The sequence below is a fragment of the Hemiscyllium ocellatum genome, chromosome 4 (genome assembly GCF_020745735.1).
Source record: "Hemiscyllium ocellatum isolate sHemOce1 chromosome 4, sHemOce1.pat.X.cur, whole genome shotgun sequence".
In the NCBI taxonomy this organism is placed as follows: domain Eukaryota; kingdom Metazoa; phylum Chordata; class Chondrichthyes; order Orectolobiformes; family Hemiscylliidae; genus Hemiscyllium; species Hemiscyllium ocellatum.
In genome coordinates, this window is record NC_083404.1 from 100,397,073 (window position 1) to 100,420,259 (window position 23,187).

The 23,187-nt window shown below is 39.5% G+C and overlaps 1 protein-coding gene across 1 annotated transcript; it reads right to left on the reverse strand.

The window, feature by feature from the left end:
• Positions 1–1,281: 1,281 nt before the first annotated feature.
• LOC132815024 (GTP-binding protein GEM-like) lies at positions 1,282–22,387 on the reverse strand. Its single transcript, XM_060823669.1, has 5 exons — positions 22,235–22,387; positions 21,197–21,538; positions 9,904–9,980; positions 8,725–8,929; positions 1,282–4,619 (listed from the first exon to the last, which is right to left on the reverse strand). The coding sequence occupies exons 2-5, from the start codon at positions 21,516–21,518 to the stop codon at positions 4,342–4,344; spliced, it is 882 nt and encodes a 293-aa protein (XP_060679652.1). The 5' UTR covers positions 21,519–21,538; positions 22,235–22,387; the 3' UTR covers positions 1,282–4,341.
• Positions 22,388–23,187: the final 800 nt, after the last annotated feature.

The following is a 23,187-nucleotide window of genomic DNA, read 5'->3' on the forward strand; positions in this document are numbered from 1 at the left end:
TCTTCCTCAGAAAGTGTGGCAGTGGAGTTATTCAATAATTTTAGGGTAGAGGTATGAAGATTCTTGTCAGGCAAGGGAGTCAAATGTAATCGGCAGTACATGGGAACTATGGAAATCATAAGACAAGCAAACAAGCTATGATCTTATTGAATGTTGGTACAGGCTTGAGGAGATGAATGACCTAACTCTATTCATAACTTCTATGTTTAAATGTCCCCTCTGTATAAACATTTAAAATCATCCAAGCATTGGGTGACACTGCAGCTCAGTGGTTAGCACTGCCTCACAGTGCCAGGGATCCAGGTTCGATTCCAGCCTCGGGCGACTGTGTGGAGTTTGCATTCTCCCTGTGTCTGCGTGGGTTTCCTCCGGATGCTCCGGTTTCCTCCCACAATCCAAAGATGTGCAGGTTAGATGAATGGCCATGCTAAATTGCCCATAGTGTAGGTTATTAGTCAGGAGTGAATATACGGTACAGGAATGAGTCTGGGTGGGTTACTGTTCGGAGGGTCAGTACTTCGTTCAAAAACTGCATGAATCCATGTAAGATTCTGTAAATCAATTTTTTAGAATAGAATCAGTCTGACCATTATGGCACAGGCAGCCTCACATACAGAAGCTCACACCTTCAATACATTATCTGGGCCAACATGACACCATTTGTTAAAATTCACTTGAGAATGGAACTTTTAAAAAAAAAGGCTTTGTGATTTACATATGAAAGAACTGAAACTAACATGGTCATTCTAAAAGATGAGAGACTTAACAAACAATTGAGGTCTTTTCCAATTTATAATTTCAGTTACATCACACTGCAAACTTTTGCTATAAATTCTGTATCTTACAACCTTATTCTCCACAACCACCTGAAGGAGCAGTGCACCGAAAGCTAGTGCTTCCAAATAAACCTGTTGGACTATAACCTGGTGTTGTGCAATTTTTTAAACTGTGTACACCCCAGTCCAACACTGGTGACTCCAAAGCATGAGTAAACAGAGGTGGGTCTTCTCGCGTGTTGATTCCATTTTCTGCCCAGCTGCCTTGTTCCCTCGGGTGGGAGCAGGCCTGATTCCATTACTTACCACCTCCTCACAACCAAACTAATTTTAAAGAAGATAGATTTGGCAAAGTGGGAAGCTTCCCAACTCAACATTGCCCTAATTCACTTAAGGCATGTGAAATCACTTATGCTCGGTAGCCATAAGTAATGATAAAATATACAGTACACCATAGAAATGCATATTTCTTTTGAAAAAAGGATTTTATTAAATATCTGTATGTTGTTATATGAATGGTATACTTTGCTGATTAAAAACAATGTTCCAGTACAAATATGGAGCCATATTATTTCTCCACTGAAGTGTAGAAACAAAGTATAAAATTGAATATAAACTGAATTGTCAATTGCATGAAGATCTTGAAACTGAGAAAATAATATTGAACAATTTAATTTTGTTCTGTTATAGATGGCAATTTCAAAACCTTGTCTAAATAATAAAGGATCAATTTCAAGACCAGATTATGATTCTTATTCAGTCACATTTATACCTCACTCCCTTTATTAAACATCATGCAGGAAATTTATTGCAAATTAAAATAACAAATTTAAATAAAAGTTCAACAGGACCAAAACAATTTTTGTTTGATTTCCCAAAAATATCTAAAAGGAATTTGTCATTGCATTTTTTAAAAAATAAATCTCTTGATTCTCCATGCATTATTTTTCTACCATATTCATTAGCGAGATTTCTTTAATAAGACTAATCTAGTTTTTTTTTCCTGCATTTCTCAAAGTGGTAGCTACCTATTGAAAATCAATGAAGGTGTCACTGTTCACAGTCCTCTATTCATGTACTCTAAAAATTACTGATCAATTACAGGGTGACCCCCCTGTAATTGTTTTCTGTGGTTTCAGTTACTTTTGGTTTACCGTGGCCCAAACATATTAGGGGGAACCTTCCGGAATCATGGGCCTACTGGGAAGGTAAATTTCCCATTTAAATAAATGGGTTCGCTCCTATCTACAGTTTCGGGCTTCCGCACTAAGTCTATCCCCCACGGGTACAGGGGACCTATTGTACATAATTAAGTAAATCAGCAATAATCCAAAAATTATTTGCCATTTGATGGAAGTCATTTATTCATGAATGCATAGATTAGTAATTTTCCCACAACCTATTGTTCATTAACTACCTGAGACTAATTTCCATCTCACTCCCAAACAATCAGAAATACTCACATTCATCTCATAGTGTCAGCATATTCAACTGAACAACAAAGAGCAGACAGATTGAAATATTCAATCCTCTTAAGACGGATTCAATCAAAATCAGTAAAGAAACATCAGATTTTCTTCAAATAAATTAGAGCTTTTATATTATTTTGGGATATAGGCTGCAAATTGTCTTACTAAGTTGCTTTTCATGGTTTTTATATGTGGAAATTGCACATCCTTGAAAACATCATAATTTAAACAGTTCTACAACACTGAATGTTAACAATATGTAAGAGTTTACATTGTACAAACAAAAATACAAAACTGTTGATTAATGGACAAAAAGAAAAATAACAAATTTATTTCAGGAGCTAAAGTTTCTCTGCAACCAAATTGGAGAATTTAGTTGTCTGGACATATAAAAAAAAGCTTAATTTTGAAAAACCAGGTTATTGACTCTAATGCTTAGAATCTTACAGTTTCAATAGATCTTCTTTCACCATAATGCACAGATTGTTTGAAGTACAAACCAGCATACTTTACACAAAGTGATCATTTGAAGGTAATCATTTTGTAGTAAAATTAATAAAGTACATTATTTTGCTTAAAAGTAGAATATTCTAAGTAGAAACTTACAAAATAAATACAAAATACTGTCAACATTTCATTATAAAAGACATCTGGTTGGATTGTTCATAATAAATACACAAACCTTGTTTGGAAAAATATATAAAGCTACATATAATGTAGTAAAAATTAAACCTATTCAAAAGGGATATAATGCAGTTCAGAAAGACATTAGTTTGTTCATCATATTTGTTCATATAAACAACGGCATTTTAAGTAAAGCACACTTTTAATACTGATAGTGAAAAGGTTGGAAAGTTACAAAATCTAAAACGTCTTCAGAAATGAATAATAGCTTTTAGGGGATTGGAACAAAGTTACATATGCTATAAGTTTGTTGAACTGTATATCTCCTTCAATAGCATAAAATTTGATGGTTCAATTTTAGATCTCCTGCTCTTTTCATCCATTCTGGTGGTGAATATGATCAGGGTGCAGCATTTTGAGATATTAATGTGCCAAATACACAAATTCGCCCCATCTCTCCTCCCAGCTGTACCAAGTAAAATACTGGAGACAGGTTGACCAGTAAGACATTTGTGTTGTCATGGAAGGAGACAATAATTTCCATATAGTCCCCTCATAATTCCTGGTGGCTGATACAGACCAACAATATCAGATATCAAAACATATTTCTTATCTTTCTTCTTAAGTGGGACAATTGGTGGAAGTTATCATCCTTACTGTAATAGCAAGTAATTGTCCAAAAGGTTTTGTTTTGGAAACTCAACATGACTCGCTTTGAGGATACTTACACGACTATACCAAATGATACTCCTATTTTTGGCATGTCTGACAAGTACTTTGTTTGGTGCTGCCATAATAATCAAGCACTCAAACGCCGCTTCAAAGTTTCTTCACTTAAAGGAAGAAAATATTAATTTAGTGCGATAAATGTGGTCAGGTAGCTGAACTGCAGTTGTCATGTTCCACTGTCTATGGTAACAGAAAGTCATGACAGAACACAATTGTGACCTTTGGCAGAGTATCATAAGGCAGAGTATGGAATAGAACAAGAACAATCAACCTCTATTTTATCTTACTGTTAATTTTCTCTTTTTTTAAAAAAAGCAGGCCTTCATCAGGTCAAAAATTCTTTTTATGGTAGAAATGCTTGTAGTTTAAAACTTCCCTGTCACAATTCCTTTTGGGACATGTAACCCTAAGCAAGTCCACGTTTCAGGTGCAATACAAAATTAATACTGGAGGTGCCTCACTGGCAGGCAATGGAGAAAATTCACCAACACAGGAAGATGTGTCATTGTTAATTCAAATATAGTGTAAACGAACTGAGTCCAATAGATTGCCATCTAATATAGACTTATTATCCCATAACCTTCCAGTAATCCAAATGCAGAAGGTTTTAATGAAAGGATATCAATCTGAAGTGTTTCTCCCTCCACAGATGCTGCCAGTATTTCCAGCATTTTCAGTTTTTTATCCCTCACAATAATAGCTTGATGATTAACAGTCACTACTTTCATGTCTATCTGTACATTTTATAGTACAGAAAGATCATGACAAGATTTTGATCTCACTTTATAAGCCATTTTTTTATTGTTCTTTGCAACGATTCTATCCAAAAAGCGTCGGGCCTTCCTAGGGAAGCTCTCCCTTCTTTTGTACAGTGCCATTCTTCGCTCATTTACTTCTTTGCTGTCCCTCCTGAGCCGTACCTGTCGCACAATTCCTTCAAAGAGTTCTTGTACATTGTGCTGGACTGCAGCAGAGGTCTCGATGAACTTGCAGTCAAAAACAACAGCACAAGATCTGCCCTCTGCAAATGCAAAAAAAATTCAATGTTTAAAAGAGAAGACGTACATCTGCCTTCTGCTTAACAAAATTAGTCATTTGGCTGTTGTCAATCTGTTCCTCAACAAGTGATGCAGAATTCTTTGAAATTTTTTATATGGATTGCAAAGTCTTTGATGTTATGGTTGGAAGTAAGATGTTCCCCCAAGTAAAGCAAGTGCAACTGGAAATAATTGAGATTTAACTGGCTGTGTACTGCTAGTTGTGATCACTGCAACTTGGTGAGTGTTGCATCTACTGACATACCAACTGCCGAAACGGTGTATTAATAATAAATAAAGTCAGAATATCTCAAATTGTCAGACACACAATGTACTTCAAAAGTACAAAAAAACTGTTATGCAAACAGTGCAACCAATCTGAAGAACGAAATGATGAATCAATTACATTTCTGAGTGCTTTTGTTGGTGAAGCAGAAATCATTGGTTTTCTTTGAATACTGACATGACAGATTAGGATCCATCATGCTACAAAATCCTTGCATTCATGGGTTTCTTTTCTTTTGTCCAAATATTGGCCAAAATTGGTAATTCCTGTAAGTTTTAAGGTATTGACTCCAGACCAGAAATCCTTAGTTATTTCCCCAACTGATTTATTCATCAGTTCTGACAGCAAGTATCAGGAGGCTGTAAAACTGGAGAGCATTCCCAGCCAACTCCTTATTGTGACAGTGATTTAAATTACTTCAGAGTTCAGATTCTTTATGCAACCACAACAATAATAATAATAATAATAATAATGATCTGAATGTTGGTCATGAATGTTTACAATAACATTTTGAAAATTGGAAGCTCAGAGTAGATTGTGAAATGCACTCACCCTGATTCAACCAAACTCTATTTGGTTGGGGGAAATCCAACAACATATATGCCTTTGGTAGTTTAAGACTTAACTTGGAGTGCTCCTCTCCCTAAAATGGTGGTAAGATCAGCTAAAGAGTCTTGGAGGGGTTGGAGAGGAGGAGTAAGGGGTCTTACAAAGAGGACTGTTCTTAAATGTAAAAGGGAAACACTATGGCTCTTCTAAATCTTTTCAAACATTTCTTGATGGGAAGATTAGCATTTATTGTCCATCTCTAAGTCCTCTTGGGAAAGTGGTGAGCAAAATTCTTGAACAACTACAGTTCATGTGATGTACCTAGAGTGCTGTGAGCGAGGGAGTTCAGGGATTTTGACCCAATGACACTAAAGGAATGGTGATATGGTTTTAAGTCAGGATGGTGTGTGCCTTAGAGAGGATGGGTGGTAGTGTTGTCCTTGTCCTTCCATGTTGTAGAGGAGGTTACCTTTTCTATCATGTTGCTACACCTTCCCTGTTTATTGTTCCATGTAGGTTCAATCTCAAGAGTTGGACATCATCAATTCTGATAATGGAGGGAAATTTAGGAAATTTCACATTGTTTGGTATTTGTCCCTGCAATCCAGTTGACAGAAATCTGTATCCTAATGTTTGCATTAGGATCTTATAGCAGCCAACACCAGATCTGAAGTAATTGAGACATATGACTCTATGTCTTACTGTTTCTTGATCAAATGGATTGAACTAGATCATTAGACAATTTCTGTGTCTTCATCTGCAGCCATGCTCAGCAATCAGCAAGGCAGCAGCTGTGGGACTTACAGTCTAGGGATTAGAGTGTAAATACAAAGTTACTCTACTTGAATTTCTTTGATGATGACTCTTGTTGGAAGAAATGGTGATAAAGGCAACTAGCCTGCTTTTCACTTGCTACTTTGGCGTGGCTTGCCTTCTCATGGTGTGCTCAGCAATGCCAGCAATCATGTACAGATGATTTACTTCAGCTTTCAGCCAGCGAGTAACAGCCCTGCAAGCTGTGAAAAGTAACAGATCCAAATTTGTCATGGAGAAAGCACTCCCAGATTGGACAAGCATATTCCCACTCCTAGGTAACACAGAGAATGGGTAGCTGTTTGCAATGCTCTTAAGTCTGTTATTCATTTAGTTTTGATGAGCTTCCATAAAAGTTTGGTTGTGACCACTTTGATGGCATGATGTTTGGCACAACCGCTTGATGAAGGAGCAGCGCTCCCAAAGCTAGTGCTTCCAATTAATCTTGTTTGACTATAACCTGGTGTTGTGTGACTTTTATCTTTGAAACTTGGCATGCAATGTAACATTGCTCCAAGCTATATTGGCATAATTTTGTGAGGTAGCTTTCTCTCATACCAGAGTATATGAAGTTCATGCCTTGCATTCATATTCTCAAGAATGAAAAGAACTGATCTTTGATTTTTTCAGCCTTGGCCTACAGATGAATAAATGCATGGCAGTTGGCTTGCTATGATATTGCTGGTGATTGAGAATAGATTACTGGTTGGTAATTAGCTGGATTGCATTCATCCTGCTTTTTGTGGGCAGGTCATCCACAGTAATTTTTCTGGATTTTAACATAAATTATTGCTAGCATTGTGGGTATACTGGAACAGTTTGGCTAGTGAGGCAGCTGCTTCTGGAACAACCAATTCTTGGTATCAGGTTCTGGGCTTGGACTGAAGGCTTGGGCTTGGAAAAGGGCATTCCTGGAACAGGATTTATTACTTTGGTTTTCCTTTTTGTTGAAGGTAAGACTGAAGTTATCGCATGGATTGGAGAACAAATCCATATAACATTGCATGTTTAGTTCTGGAGGAGCAACCAGTCACAGTTCCTAGCAAACAGGAAACTGCAAGGTATGTTGTTGGAGATCTTGGTCTTTGCCTGGTGTCTTCTTAGTTTGAGCATCTTTCCATCATGTGACATATGACTTCACTGTCATGGAAGGCATTGGGCAGCATGGCCAAGAAATCCATGCTGTGGAGGATTGGTGCGAACACGCAGTCTGGTTTAACTCCATTAATGACTGTGAATGGTTCAGAAGATACCATTATCCAGGACAAACATATTGTCACAGGACTATTAAATCATTAAGAGCAAATAAATTTATCTATTACTTTCCAAGAGTCCTCACTGATGCCTGGGTCAAAGGCTTTGGTCAAATCAACAAAATAGTGTTGAGGTCCAACAGAGATACAGCCACACACAATGATGCAAGATTGAACTTTGTTTCCAAAAGGAGTGTGCTATGGACTCCTCTTCTACCAATAGTGTCATACAATAGGCAGATTGACGAGAATGGAGTTTTTTTTCCTCTTGTTGGTTCTTTCACCTCCTGATACAGGTCCAGTCTGTCAGATATGTCATTCAGAATTCGATCAACTTGGTCAGTGGTACTACCAAGCCATCTTGGTAATGGACAATGAAGTTCCCCACACAGAGTATATTCTGTGTCACTGCTACCATCAACATGTCTTCCATGTGGCGATTACAATGGTACTGCTTAACAGACTGATATCTATATGATGAATTAAGAAGCAAAAGACTTTATGAGATGTACAACTGTTTTATTGTCAATCTATAGTTCGGCACAAACACCAGTTTCTACCTTTTCCTTCTGGTCCTTTTCTCTATCCACATGCTGAAACCTATACTGATAAAAAATATGGTTCTTTTTCAAAAAAATACCAAATTAACAATGTAACAAGTCATCCAATTAACAAGACAGCTCCTTTTTCCTTATTGCTCTTTCCGTTTTTTTTATTAATTAAAAGTGTTATCACACAAAATCAAATGGTTTTTGCCCACTACCAAATCGCCAGCATTTAGTTTTCATCCATTAACCAGTAAATCAGCTGCGTTTCCAATTGAATAATTTACATAAAAAGCCTGTTAAGGGCAATGCAGGCTACCAAAAGGGAGACAGAGGTAGGGAGAGGGAAAGGGGGCTAAATCAAATGGAGTTGGAAGGGAGGATAGGCACTTCACCCTTGTAGTGTCCACCTCCCTCTCTAAAAGCATCAGGAATATCGGTGGACACCAAAAAGAGAGTTCTTTTGTTTTATAGCCAGAAGTGCTATCGCGTCCTGTTTTTAACTACTAACCACCTCCAGTAATCACCATGTAGTCAAATCTAACAAGCAAAACCCAAAGTAGGCAATGTTGATTTAAAAAAAAATCAAGAATCAACTTATTCACATCCCAGTCTGGAGTACTGAGTGAAACAGGAGACATACCTGCCACAGAAACTTCTCGACATCGCACAAGGTCACACTTGTTCCCGACTAATATAATTGGAATATCCTCAGCCTGTCGTGTTCGCCGGAGCTGGATGCGAAGCTCAGAAGCTTTCTCAAAGCTTGCTCTGTCAGTGATGGAGTATACAATGAGATATGCATCGCCTATCAGCATACAGTGATTCTGTTTCCAGTTGTCTTCATCCTACCAGCAGACAAAAGTAAAGGCTAAGATGTCAGCTTCTATTTTAATTCTAGAAATAGAAAAATGATTGGATGCAACAACTGGAAGAATATGTTTTACAGTTTATAGGCTGCTGTGAATTACAATGTAAAAGAAACCAGCTGTTAAGGAAACTCAACTGAACAGAAACTGCAGCTGGTACTATTTATTCAGATCAACTGATTTATTGTTAGGTTTAGAAATTTGTTGGCATAATCTTCATGAAGCAAAATGTACACCATATTTAACCATTTCACACCTGAACTTCTCATGTGGCTTTTCTGGATTATTTTCCATGGCATCATCCTCAGAGTCATTAACATCTAATTAATGCATCCTTTTAAGGAGATTGGCTTGAATACTAAATAAACAAACTGAGCTTTTCTTTTTAAGGAATAATTATCTATGAATACTGAAATTAAATCTGTTTGAACAACGTATGTGATTGGCACTGATAGCCCATTATTGTCATCAGCAGTTTATGGAGGGTGGGCTGCATATTCTGAAATTTCTTAAATGCAAAATGAATACTTGGCACAGTTCTAGAAGGAATTTGCCACAATCTTATCATTTGTTCCTTTTCTGGAAAAATTTAAGGTCACCTTTGTTCCGATTATTGATCTATTTACAAAGGAATCTTCAGGGATAGTTCTATTGATAGTAGAAACGTGTGAAACATAAATATGTAATATTTGTGTTTATATCATTTTCTTGTTGCAGCAACTCAAATGTTCTACATAGCATTTTCTTTCCTCCAGATGTGGTGGCTGTTATGTTAGCAGGGTTAATTATTGTTATTAAGTTACTTTACCAGGGACATAAGACATGCAATATTATAGCACTAAGGTTAGCTTTCCAGACTTAGCATGTGTCAACTATAGCAGAAATCCACCACTCTATACTACATGGTCAACTCATACACTTGCATTCCAAGTGTTAAAAAATTGTTGTACTACCTTATTTTCCCACGTGTCCATCACAACAAGGGTAGCTCCCTCTCCATCTACGGTGATTGTTCGCTCATAAGTGTCATCTACAAAGAGTAAGGAAAATGACATTTATAAGTGAACACATTATGAAAATTTAGCAATTTAATAAATAAAAGAATGTCACAGATCAATGATAATCAACCCATATAGATAGTTGCTGAGGTACACTGTATGACACTGACAAACTACTATAAATGGCCTTGATCAATTTTGTCCTTTAGCTCATTTGGTAGCTGTGCTTTCAGCCATCTAATTATTACTTGGTTTCTCTCAATAAGCTCTCTCTTCTCCTGTCCTACTGTAAGTCAGTACTTAAAATCTCCTTCATAGACTGAGCTTTGGCCACCTGTGTTAATGTCTACTTATGTGGTCAGGCATCAGGTTTGTTGAGAAGCTTTTCTATGAAGCAGCTTGGGATTGTTTGATGACTTTATAGTTGATGACTTACATCAAGTTTATGCTCCTTGGTAGTTGACTAATGAGAAAGGTTTCTCTCTGTCTTTGCTCCTCATTAATTTGTATACCTCAATCAGGTTTTCCTTCAACCTTCAGGGGAAACCAGTCCCAGCCTACCCAGCCTCTCTTCACAGCTGATTTGCTCCAGAGATAGGTAACATCCTGGTGAAAACAGAAAGACCTGTGGATGCTGTCAATCAGAAACACATACAGAAACTGCTGGAAAAACTCAGCAGGTCTGGCAGCATCTCTGGAGTGGAATCAGAAGTGAGGAAGGGTTACTCAATCTGATACGTTAATTGTGATTTCTCTCCACAGATGCTGCCAGACGTGCTGAGCTTTTCCAACAATTTCTGTTTTTGTAACATCCCCGTGAATCTCTTCTACATCCTCTCTGGCATAACTGCATCCATCCTGCAGTGTATCGACCAGAACTGTATGCAGCTCTCCAACTATGGCCAAACTATAATGTTCTAAAAAGCTATTTTGAGAGAAATTATATTTAAACACTGAATACTGATGGTATAATTAAATATTTTTTTTTAGGTGGTGTTTTGAGAAATAAATTTGGATAACCATCTTTCTGACCTCCAGCTTCAGCAAGACACACACAAGACAAGGGTACACTGCAGAAAGCTGCAGGTTAAAACTCCCAGTGGTGTACACAGCAAAGAATATGGAACCTGACAACTTCCAAAACAGCACATTACAGTCCTATCAACAATATGATGGAAGGTGACATCAACCGTATTATCCAGCAATACTGACTCTGCAATAAATGCTCAGTTTTGAATCCCCAGGAGTACTCAGTTCAATGTCTCATTTCTGTCTGATTGTCCTTTACATCAGGTTTGCTGAAGTTAAGAAGGTTAGAGGGTTTAGAAGGTTAAGGAGTGACCTGAACTAATTTCAAGATATTATCAGGGAAAGGCAGAATAAATAAAGATAAAACTCTTTTCACTGGTTGTAAATTCTAGAATTAAGGGGCATAGTCTAAAAATAAGGGCCAGACTGCTCAGGAAATGTTAGGATGAATTTCTACACACAAATGGTATTAGAGATTAGGCACTCCCTTCCCCAAATGGCACTTGATGCTAGATCAGTTGTTCATTTTGAATCTAAGATAGATTGTGTTTTCTTCAGCAAAGGTTCTAAGGGATATGGGCCATAGATAGTTATAAGGATTTAAGCCACAGATCAGCCATGATATCATTACCTTGGCAGAACACACTCAAGGGGCTGAATGATCAATGCCTGTTCCTATACTTGAAAACAATGGGATTCAGAGACAAACTCTCCACTGCTCGGAGTCATTCAATCCCAAAGGAAGTTGGTTGTGATTGATGAAGGTCATCCATCTGTGTCCTAGGACATCACCAAGAGCTCCTCAGGACAGGTTCTAAGGCCCAGTCATCTTCAGCTGCTTGATCAATGACCTTATTTCCAAAATAAAGGCAAAAATGGGAGATGCCTGCTGATGACTGCACAACATTCAGTAACATTCAGGACTCCTAAGTTAGACCAACATCAACTGCACATCCCAAAATGACTTTTAGAAGTGGATAATTGGTTTTGTTCTGAACAGCTACCAACGTTGAGGTGCAGGAACAGCCACAACACTGTAGGGGAAAGGAGTTCCAGGATTTTGACCCAACAACAGTGAAGCAACAACGATGCATAGTTCCATATTAAAATGATATGTAGCTTGGAGGAAAACTTAATGGTGGTCTCATGCTGCTGCTGCCCATAACTCTTTAGGTGGTGATGGGCATGGGTTTGGAAGGTGCTGTTAAAGAAGCCTTGGTGAATTGCTGCAGGACATCTTATACATAGTACACACTGCTGCCCCTGAGCATTGATGGTGAAAGCAGGGAGTGCTGAAGTGGTGGATGTGGTGTCAGTTAAGTGGCTGCTTTGTTCCGATGGTGTCAGCTTCTTAAGTTTTGTTGGAACAGAGCTATCAGGAAATTTGAGAGTATACCTTCACACTCCTGGCTTTGGCCTTATATATTGTGAACAGTTTTTGGGGATCGGGAAGTGGACTACCTGCATCAGGATTTCCAGCATCTGGCCTGTGTCTAGTGCAGTTCTTTTGCTCATTGGTAGTCCCAGGACATTGATAGTGGGAATGCTATTGAATGCCATACAATTCCAAGTCTTTGAACTGCTGCCATCGCCAAAATGTTCATAAGGCCAGTTCAATTAAGCCTCTAGTTGTTGGTAACCTCAAGGATATTAATTGTGGGCGATTCAGTGATGGTAATGTCATTGAATATTAAGGTGTGAATGGTTCGATTTTTTTTTATGGAGATGGTCATTGACTGGCATTTAACAGCCTAAGCCTGGATGTCATCCAGGTCTTGCTACATGTGGACACAGACTGCTTCAGTGTCTTAGGAATTGTAAGTGGCATTGAATATTATGCAACCATCAGTAATTATCATAAAATCTGGCCTTCTGACGTGGAGGGGCAAGCTCATTTTTGAAGCAGCTGTCAATAGTTGGGCCTTGGACATTATTTTGATGTGGCCAAGATGATCAATCGCCAACAACCACAACCGTTTTTCTCTGTGACAGGTACGACTCCTACCAGCAGAAATATTTCTTCCCAGTTCCCACTGACTTCAGTTTTACTAATGCTTTTGCTGCCACATTCAGTCAAATACTGTTTAATGTCAAAGGTACTTACTCTCAACTTACTCTGGAGTTCAGCTCTTTATGTCCATGTTTGTCACAAAGCCACAAATGAAGTAAGGAGTAAAGTGGAAGAACTCAAACTAAGTTAGTTCTTTGGAAATGACACTGTTGACGGTCCCTTTTATCACTTTGCTGATGGTCGAGAATAGATGGATGGGTGTTATTTAGGCAGCTTGCATCTCGCACAGAATGTATCTAGGGATTTTTTCACATTGTCAGTTAGATGCCAATACTGTAGCTGGTACAGTTCCTGAAGAAGGGCTTATGCCCGAAACGTCAAATCTCGTGTCCCTTGGATACTGCCTGACCTGCTGCGCTTTTCCAGCAACACATTTTCAGCGCTGGTACAGCTTGCCTAGGGGTGTAGCTATTTACGGCAAACAGGTCTTTTGTACTATTTCTGGAATGTTGTCATGGCCCATAGTTTTTGCAGTATCTATTGTTTTCAGTCAATTCTTAACATCACGTGGAGTGAATCTAATTGGCTGAAAACTGATGTTGGATACTTATAAAGAAGCCAAAATAAATCAGCTGAATGAAGTTTTCAGCTTTGTCATTTGCATCAATTTGCTGGGCTCCTTCACTATTGATTACAAAGATATTTGTGGAACCCCACCTGCATTAGTTATTTAACTGTCCACCACCATTTGCAACTGGGTGAGACAGAACTGCAGAGCTTAGATCTGATCCATTGATTGTGGGATCATTAAGCCCTCCCTATCAAGTATTGCTTCCACTGTTTGGCCTGAAAGCAGTGCTGTGTTATAGATTCATGAGGCTGACACTTTATTTTTCGATGTTCCTGATGGTGATGGCATGCCTTCCTACACTCTTTATTGAACCAGGATTGATCACCTGGCTTCATAGGAATGGCAATATCTCAGCATGAGGTTACAGATTGTGGTTGAATACAATTCTGTTGCTGCTGATAGACCACAGTGCCTGATAGATACCCAGTTTTGAGTTGCTGCATTTGTTTGGAGCCTGCCCATTTATAATGGTGGAATGGAAAATAACCTCAACTTAAAGTCAGGACTGTTGTCTCCACAATTATTGCATGGTAGTCACTCCTACAGATACTGACGTAGACGGACCTGCCTGCAAAAGGTGACCTGATGAGGATACGGTTAAATAGATGGTTTTTCCTTTAGTTGGTTACTTCACCATCTGCTACAAACTCAGTTTAGCATCTATATCTTCTGGCATTTGACCAGCTCAGTCCATTCTGGTGCACTGAATCACTTGTGGACATTGAAGCCAGGGTACATGCTGTGCCCTTTACCACTTCTGGGCTTCCACCAAATCATGTTCAACATGGTGGAGTACTGGTGTATCAGCCAAGTAGAAGGGTGAGCAGGTTGGAGAGATGAGGGAGGGGGACAGACAGAGAGAGAGAGGAGGGACAAAGAGAGAGAGATTAACAGACAAAGAAAGACAGAGACAGAAAGAGAGACAGAGAGAGAGAGACTGGGAGAGGGAGAGGGAGAGAGAGAGAGAGAGAGAGAGAGAGACTGGGAGAGAGAGAGAGACACAGAGACTGGGGGAGAGACAGAGACTGGGGGAGAGACAGAGACTGGGGGAGAGACAGACACTGGGGGAGACAGAGACTGGGGGAGAGACAGACACTGGGGGAGAGAGAGACTGCAATGCTATTTCAGAGGGCAGTTAAAAGTCAAAGACTTTGCTACAGATTTAAATGACCATGTAGGCCAAACTAGGTAAGGATGACAGATTTCCTTCTTTACAGGATATGAGCAAACTTTTTTACAACAATAACAATAGTTACATTGTCAAGCTAGATTATAATTAAAAAGTTCTATTGAGTTCAAATTCCACTATCTGCCATGGTGGAAATCAAACTGTAATCCCTAAGAAATGAGTAGGTCCAAGGCTAGGAATGCTGTGGCTCACCTCTTGACTTCTGAAACTTCCCAACATCAATACACACAAGTCATAATGGTGAGCGTGAGTGAAAAAAGTTCAACTCTATTCAGGGGAAAAGTAGCCTGTTGGATCAGAACGCTGTTTACCAGTTTAAACAGTCAGTCACTTCACAACTGCTGCACAATTGTGCATACCATCTGAAGTATGCACTGCAGCATCTCACCTTGACACCTTTGACAGAATTGTTCAAACCTGTGACCTCTACCATCTAAAAGGGCAGGTTAAAGATGCAAAGGAACTTTACCACCTGAAAAATTCCTCTCCAGGTTACAAACTCGGCTCCATTTGGAGCTATATCACTGTTCCTTTGCTGTCACTGTATCCACGGTCAACATCCAGGAACTCTCCACGTACCACCATTGGAGACGTACCTACCCCACATAGTCCGCAATAGCTCAAGAATAGCTCATCGATATCTTTGCAATATCATTTAAGGATGGGAAACAAATGCTGCCTTTGCCCATGACATTCATGTCCTATTAATGGATAATAAGACCTAAACTCAGTACAAGACCTAACAGCTTTCCTTTTTATCATGTCAATCGTGTTTATTGCATATGAGGAAGATTTTAAATTTTATACCCAGTACAGTTTAAAATTGATAAATCTACAGTTGCTAAAGAGTATTAGTCCCTGGGTTGCTTTTAATGAGTTGAATTTACAAGTTAATTTATTCCTTCCTTTACTTTAATTAACCTGTTCAGATATGTCACGACACACCTCTGAAGCAAGTGGGACTTAGCCTAAGTCTAAAGATGTACAGGTCAGGTGAATTGGCCATGCTAAATTGCCCATAGTGATAGGTGCATTAGTTGGAGGGAAGTGAGTCTGGGTGGGTTACTCTTCAGAGGGTCGTTGTGGACTTGTTGGGATGAAAGGCCTGTTTCCACACTGTAGGTAATCTAATCTAAGTCTCTTGGCTCAGATGCGGGGACACGACCACAGCACAAGATCCTATTTATCCCCTTCTTCAGTAAATTTCAGAACTCTGACAGCAACTTCTAATAGTAACATTATCATGCTTTTACAGAGGCTTAGAATTAAACCAATTTATAGCTGAGTCCAAAATTCCCATTTAGATCCTCTATCTGCTGAATTAGCTCAGTCAAGCTTCCAATGTTCGGCTCGATAGGAAATAACCTGTTTTGGTTCCTTTTCCTTCGCATTATTCAATGACTCGTGTTGGTCAGGAAATTTTAAGTTGTGTCGACTAAAGCAGATGTGAAAATACATCCCTTTCAGTAATATGCACAGGGTAAATAATATCCCACAACGTTCAATGATTCAGGATCTGTCAAAAAAAGTTCCTTTCAAATGATTTCATTCAATAATAGCAGTTGTACTAAATTAAATACATCCAGGCATACTTCTGTTATTCAATGAACAAGAGATCTGTGAAGAAACCAGGTAATCTCTTGTGGAGGACTCCAGAACCTTCTGCAAGGTGAAAGAGCTCATGTGGTGCAATGGGAGTGAGCGACCTCTCTTCCAGGAGGCCTGATTCAAGTCTCACCTGCTCCAGAGGTGTGTAATAACATCCCTGAACAGGTTTGTTTAAAAAATATACTCTGTTCTGCAAGGTGGATTTACCTTCAGTCAAGGGCTCTTGTGAAATAACATCTCTGAACAGAATAATTAGAAAACATTCTGGCTATTGAGGGAGTGCAGCGTAGGTTCACGAGGTCAATTCCCGGAATGGCGGGACTATCTTACACTGAAAGATTGGAGCAACTGGGCTTGTATACGCTTGAGTTTAGAAGTTGAGAAGGGATCTGATTGAGACTTTTAAGATTATTAAAGGATCGGTCACTCTGGAGGCAGGAAGCATGTTTCCGCTGATGGTGAGTCCCGAACCAGAGGACACAGTTTAAAAATAAGGGGTCGGCGACTTAGGACAGAGTTGAGGAGAAACTTCTTCATCCAGAGAGTGGTGGGTTTATGGAATGCTCTGCCCCAGAAGGCTGTGGAGGCCAAGTCTCTGGATACTTTCAAGAAAGAGTTGGATAGAGCTCTTAAGGATAGTGGAATCAAGGGTTATGGGGATAAGGCAGGAACAGGATACTGATTGAGGATGATCAGCCATGATCATAATGAATGTTGGTGCTGGCTTGAAGGGCAGGATTGCCTACTCCTGCAACTATTGTCTATTGTCTATAAAACATCTATTTACCTCCAGTCAAGGGCTCTTGTGGAACAGTGGTAATACCCCTACCTCAGGTCCATAAGGCCCAGGTTCAAGACCTACCTGATCTAGAAGTGTATGACCATTTAAAAATACCTAGTTACCTTCAGTTTTCAATAGCATGCTATGTTTAGTTACAACAGGAACCAAGAAATGCAGTCTGTTTAGAACACAATAACTACTGAACTGGATAACTTACTCCAAACCATACTCAACTGCACTCATTCAAAAAAGTTATTAAATTGTTGATTAAAATATTGCAGCCTATGACTAAAATAAGTACAAACAACCACATAAATATTGATCTCAATCTCCTGAATTTACAGTAATGAATTTTCGAACTGTCAGATTTGAAGGTCATCCCACAAACAGTATATTGTGAACTGAAAAAAGACAGCTAAAGAAACAGCTGCACCTACACACAGATTTCTCAGATTGAGGTGGTAACATTACAACAAGCTCCCAAAAGGAATGCTGGCTTAAGGTTCTGATTCTTTACTCAACAGCAAATTATGCTCAAGATACTAAAGATATAAAAATGTCATAGCGGCATAGAAGGAGATCATTCAGCTCTCTGAGTCCATGCCAGCATTTTGTTGAGTAACCAAATTCATTTCTCTGCTCTAACCATCATTCCTGCAAGTTCAATTCCCTCAACTGCCCATTCAATTTTATTTGAAAGCGTGAATTTTCTGCAATTCCACAAGTCTTATAGATTTGTCAGATATGGTGTTAATGTATTGCATAAAAAAAATGTACTGGGATTTTGCAGAGGCAAAATGAATATTTAAAGGTTTAATTACCAGAAATTGGCATTATTGTTAAGGCCAGGATTTATTACCCATCCTTAATTGTGCTTGAGGATGTGGTGATGGAACCTATTCTTGAACTGCTACGATTCCATGAAGACATGTTCTTTTTCCACAATATTGATGTGTAGAGATTTCTGGGATTATATTCATGACTGCAAAAGAATGGGTATAGATGTCTAAATCAACTCATTGTGAGATTTGGAGTTGCTGTCAACGAAGTTCTGACAATGCATGCTGTAAACTGAAAATTACAGCCATTGCCTGCCATGTACAGAGGGAACAATGTTTACGCCAGTGGGTGTGATAATGAACATGCAGATTGGTTTAGCTTAGAGGGTATCAATCACTTTGGTTTAGGTTGATTAGGAAATTATATTATAAGGATAATGGTGCATCTTTAAAGAATAATGATGCTGACTCACAGGGCCAGGGACTTGGGTTTGATTCCACCCTTAGGTGGAGTTTGCACATTTTCCCTGTGTCTATGAGATTTCCTCTAGGTGGTCTGGTTTCCTCCCACAATCCAAAGATGTGCAGATTAGGCAGATTGGTCATGAGAAATTTAGGGTTACAGGAATAGAATAGGGGGTGGATCTGGGTGATGTCAGCATGGACTTGATGGGCCAGATGGCTTGCTTCCACACTGTCGGGATTCTATGAAATATACATTCCTTGAAGGTGCAAAAATTTCACAAAAAATTATCCAAATGTGACTAATAAGAAGAGTTACAAGATCCTTACATGAAATTCAAAGATATTGCCAAGACATTCTTAAATGTTGCCAAAAGGAACAGGAAGTATGATAGTTTGGAGGATTTTACAGTTTAGATTTTAGAATGGATGACATTGACAAAGAAAAAAGAAAGAAATGAGAAGACTAGCAAGAAACAAAAAGAAACATTAAACATTTCCATAGTTACTTAAATAGGAAGAAATTAATAAAAGTGAATATGGTGTATTAGACACTAATATCTGAAATTATAATGAGAAGGAAGGTGATGGTTGAGATATGAAAAAATATTCTGGGCAGAATTTTTTCCTGTGAGTTTCTGAAGCCCACCATCAGGCTGAAAAGTGGAACAGACACTTGGGGTGTGTGGAAAACAGTCATTTTGTTGTGGCTTGCATTTGGGCAGCTAATTAATGGCCAAGGGCTGGCCCTGCTGTCAACCTAAGTATGCAAAAGTGAGGACTGCAGATACTGGAGATCAGAATCGAGCGCGTGGTGCTGGAAAAGCACAGCAAGTCAGGCAGCTTCCGAGGAGCAGGAGAACTGACATTTCGACTGCATGCAACTCCAGACACACAATGATGAGGTTAACTTTAACTGAAATAACTTAGCAGGTGCCTCAGTCATATCTACTTGTTACAAAGTCTGATAAAATGAATGAAAATGTATAAACCACCTAGCAATAACTAACTAACCACAAAAGGCAACCTTGTAAACTTTCCTTATTGACATCTGGGAATGTATACTAAACTTAGGTGGATTGGCCATGGAGAGTGCTGATCCACAGACTAGGCAAGGAACAGCATAGTCCTGTCCATCAGATATGATTCCATGAGAATGGCTATGTCCCAGACACCACCATCACTATCTCTTGTTACATTCCAACCAGCAGGACAGACCCATGAGAGGTGGCAGCACAATAGAATAGAAGTAGAAAGGAGTTGCCCTGTGAGTCCTCCGCAATGACTACGATCATGAAGTCTCATGGCATCAGGTCAAATCAGCAAGGAAGCCTCCTGCTAATTACTATCTACCAATCCCTTCTCAGCTTTTAGATGACTACTGTCCATATTAGCACCACTTGGAAAGGCTACAGAATATATTCTGGGTAGAGGACTTCAATGTCAACCACCAAGAGTTTCTTGACAAAACCATTATTTACTAAACTGACCAAATCCTAAAAGTATACAGAGTTATAGAGACTTACAGCATGAAAACAGACCCTTCGGTCCAACTCGATATCCTAAATTAATTTAGTCCTATTTGCCAGCATTTGGCCCACATCTCTCTAAATCCTTTCTATTCATATACCCATCCAGATAGATTTTAAATGTTGCAATTGTACCAGCCACCATCACTTCCTCTGGCAGCTCGTTCCCCACACGCACCATTCTTTGTATGAAAATGTTGCCCCTTAGGTCCTTTTTAAATCTTTCCCCTCTCACCCTAAATCCATGTCCTCTAGTTCTGGACTCCCCCACCCCAGGGAAAAGACCTTGTTTATTAACCTTATCCATGCCCCTCATGATTTTATAAACCTCACCAAGGTCACCCCTCAGCCTCTGACGGTCCAGGGAAAACAGCTCCAGCCTATTCAGCCTCTCCCTATAGCTCAAACCCTCCAACCCTGGCAACACTGGGTCTGGGCTAAGTGAATGAACTAACAAGAGCAATATATTTTCTTGACCTTATTCTCACTAATCTAAGGAGCAATGCTCCTGAAGATTGTACTTCCAAATAAACCTATTGGACTATAAACTGGTGTTGTGTGATATTTAACTTTGTCCAATCCAGTCTAACACCAGCATCGCTGCATCATAATTTATTTATAGCAGATGTATCTACACATGTCATGTTGGTTGGAATGATCACCGCACAGTCCTATGGAAATGAATTACCTTCACATTTCAGATACCCTCTATCACATTGCATGAAAATACTACCATGCTGAATGGCATAGATTTTGAACAGACCTAGCAACTCAAGACTGGGCATCCATGACGTGCTTTGGCCAATCACTAGCAGCAGAACTGTACTCAAACAAAGTCTGCAATCTCGTGAACTGTCATATCTCCCATCCCCAACAAGCCAGGACATCCATTTTAGTTCAAAAAAGAGAGCAGGTAAGCCCACCTAAAAATGAGGTGTCAACCTGGTAAAGCTACATGCCAAGCAGTGAGAGCAGCAAATCAATGACACAACTAAACGATCTCACAGTCAACGAATCAGATTTAAGGTCTACAGTCCTGCCACACCTGAACGTTGATCTCAGTGCAAGTTTGTTGAAGTTTTGCTCTGCACAGAACGGAAGTCATGTGTTCTCACTTTACAACAGCGATTATAATTCAGACGTACTTCATTGGCTGTGAAACATGGAGGTGCAGTGCAAATTATTTCTTTAAAACGAAAATGCAAGGTGCACGGTATCAGAATTCTTACCGCCCAAAACGCCCCAGTTCTCCAGATTGTTTTGTAGTCCAGCAAATATACTTGTCAATGTGGACTTTCCAACTCCTGCTTCTCCGATCAGGACCACCCTGTACAGGTTGTTGCCGGAATCAGTGGATGTGACCGAGTCGGAGGACTCAGAGGACCAGCTCCCTCTGCAGGGTTCTCCAGGGTTCATGCAGGATTTCGATCGCACCACATGCGTGTCCCCCCTCCACAGCTGCCTGCCGTCGGCCGGAATGCTCCAACGCTGCTGTACGGGCGCCGGCGTCAACGACGAGCTACTTCGCCGCCTAGTGTCGTTTAAAGTCATGTTTCACACCACACAGGGCACTGCCAATAAAGATCAGAGCGATTCAATAGACTGAGCACAGGTAAACAACTGTTGCTTTTACCGATCAGGGCGAACAATTCAAAAACATTCGGTTTGTGCCTAGGGGACAGACAATTAACTGGTGAGCTCCTTCAATCGTTGGTTCATCATTAACAAACTCTACGGAATAAAAAGGACCCAGTCACTCGGGAAACTACAATCAGATAATGGCAGAGAAACTGAGCAACTCCGTAAGGATTTGTGAAGGGAGAAAGAGTTCACGTTTCGAACCCATTCTGACTTGTTTGCAATTAGTTGAATTGGCTACCTTCTCTCCAGATCTCTCTCCTCTCTCTGGTTAAAGTTCTTTGTTCGTAAACTTTTCCAGGACGCCTGGGGTTAGCATTCTGGGTAAAAGGACAAAACTAAAGGACTTTCGCATTTGGGGAAAAAGAAGGTGGGAGACTAACATTGAAAAGCCAAGCCTCCCTCTTTCACCACTCACTAATATCTTGCAAATTTATATCGTTGATATATTTCACAAATATTAAGTCTTCTTTACACTGAAGAAAGACGACACTCGATGACATTCGTAATTGTTTAAGAACAGCCCTTAATTGATTTGACAATTGCATTAAGATATAATAATATTTTTAAAGAAAAATGCTATTCAAAATACACTGTAAGTGTAATAGTTTGTGGATAAAACCTCTTACCCTGCAGTCTCTTTGCCGTTCTGGGTTATTTCTAATTGAAGAAGTCTGAGGGTCCTGATTTATACATAACCCTCCCCGATGGTATTGTCGTACTGGCTCTAATTCTTTCTGATCTCTCCTCTGGTTTATATTAAGCAGATCAGATCAGAACAGGGCTTTTCCGTGATGTCACTAAAACTCCAAGCTCCCCTGACAGCTCCTGGAGATTTTAAAACAGACCACAAATCCCATCGTCTCCTCCTCCTCTTCCAACACCCCCCACCCCTCCCCCTCCACAAGGATGTGAGAAAGTTAAGAGGGTTCTGATATGAACAGGAAAAGAAAGTAACGGTGCAAGTAGGTCGTGATGTAATTCAACCTCAACTAACACTGTAACATTGAAAAGATACGAATGAACATTTTACTAAAATGTTCAGTTTAAATGAGAAAACTGGCCAGATGGAGTTATACAATATAGTTAGCAATGATTTTGCTGAAGTACGGAAGGAGTCTGTAAGTTGTACCCAAGTCCCCAAGGCGGTTTCATAACGAGGCATCGTGGTCATGGCTCCGCCTGTCTCCACTTCTGTGTCGCAGAACGGGCAGTGTTCCGAAGATATCAGCTCCTTGTTAGACGTATATTTTACACAAGTATAGCTCATTGAAAGTTATACTTAAATATGTTTTTTGAGAGGACAGTGCTAGCATGACAGGAATAGCTGGGATCAGGAGATCTGCAGACCCATATCTAACTTGTGTTTCTAATTTCTTTATTTACATCATGCTCGAGAAACCAAATTTCGGGGTAACCCTCGGTTTGAACCGAATGCACCCCCACCTTCACCAGCAATTGAAAATTAACGAAATTCGTATTGGATGAACCAACGCAATGGTAATGCAGACCAGAAACCGAAATAATATTTCTTTTTCATATCCAGAAAGGAATAACCTAGATCTAAAATAACATAATTACA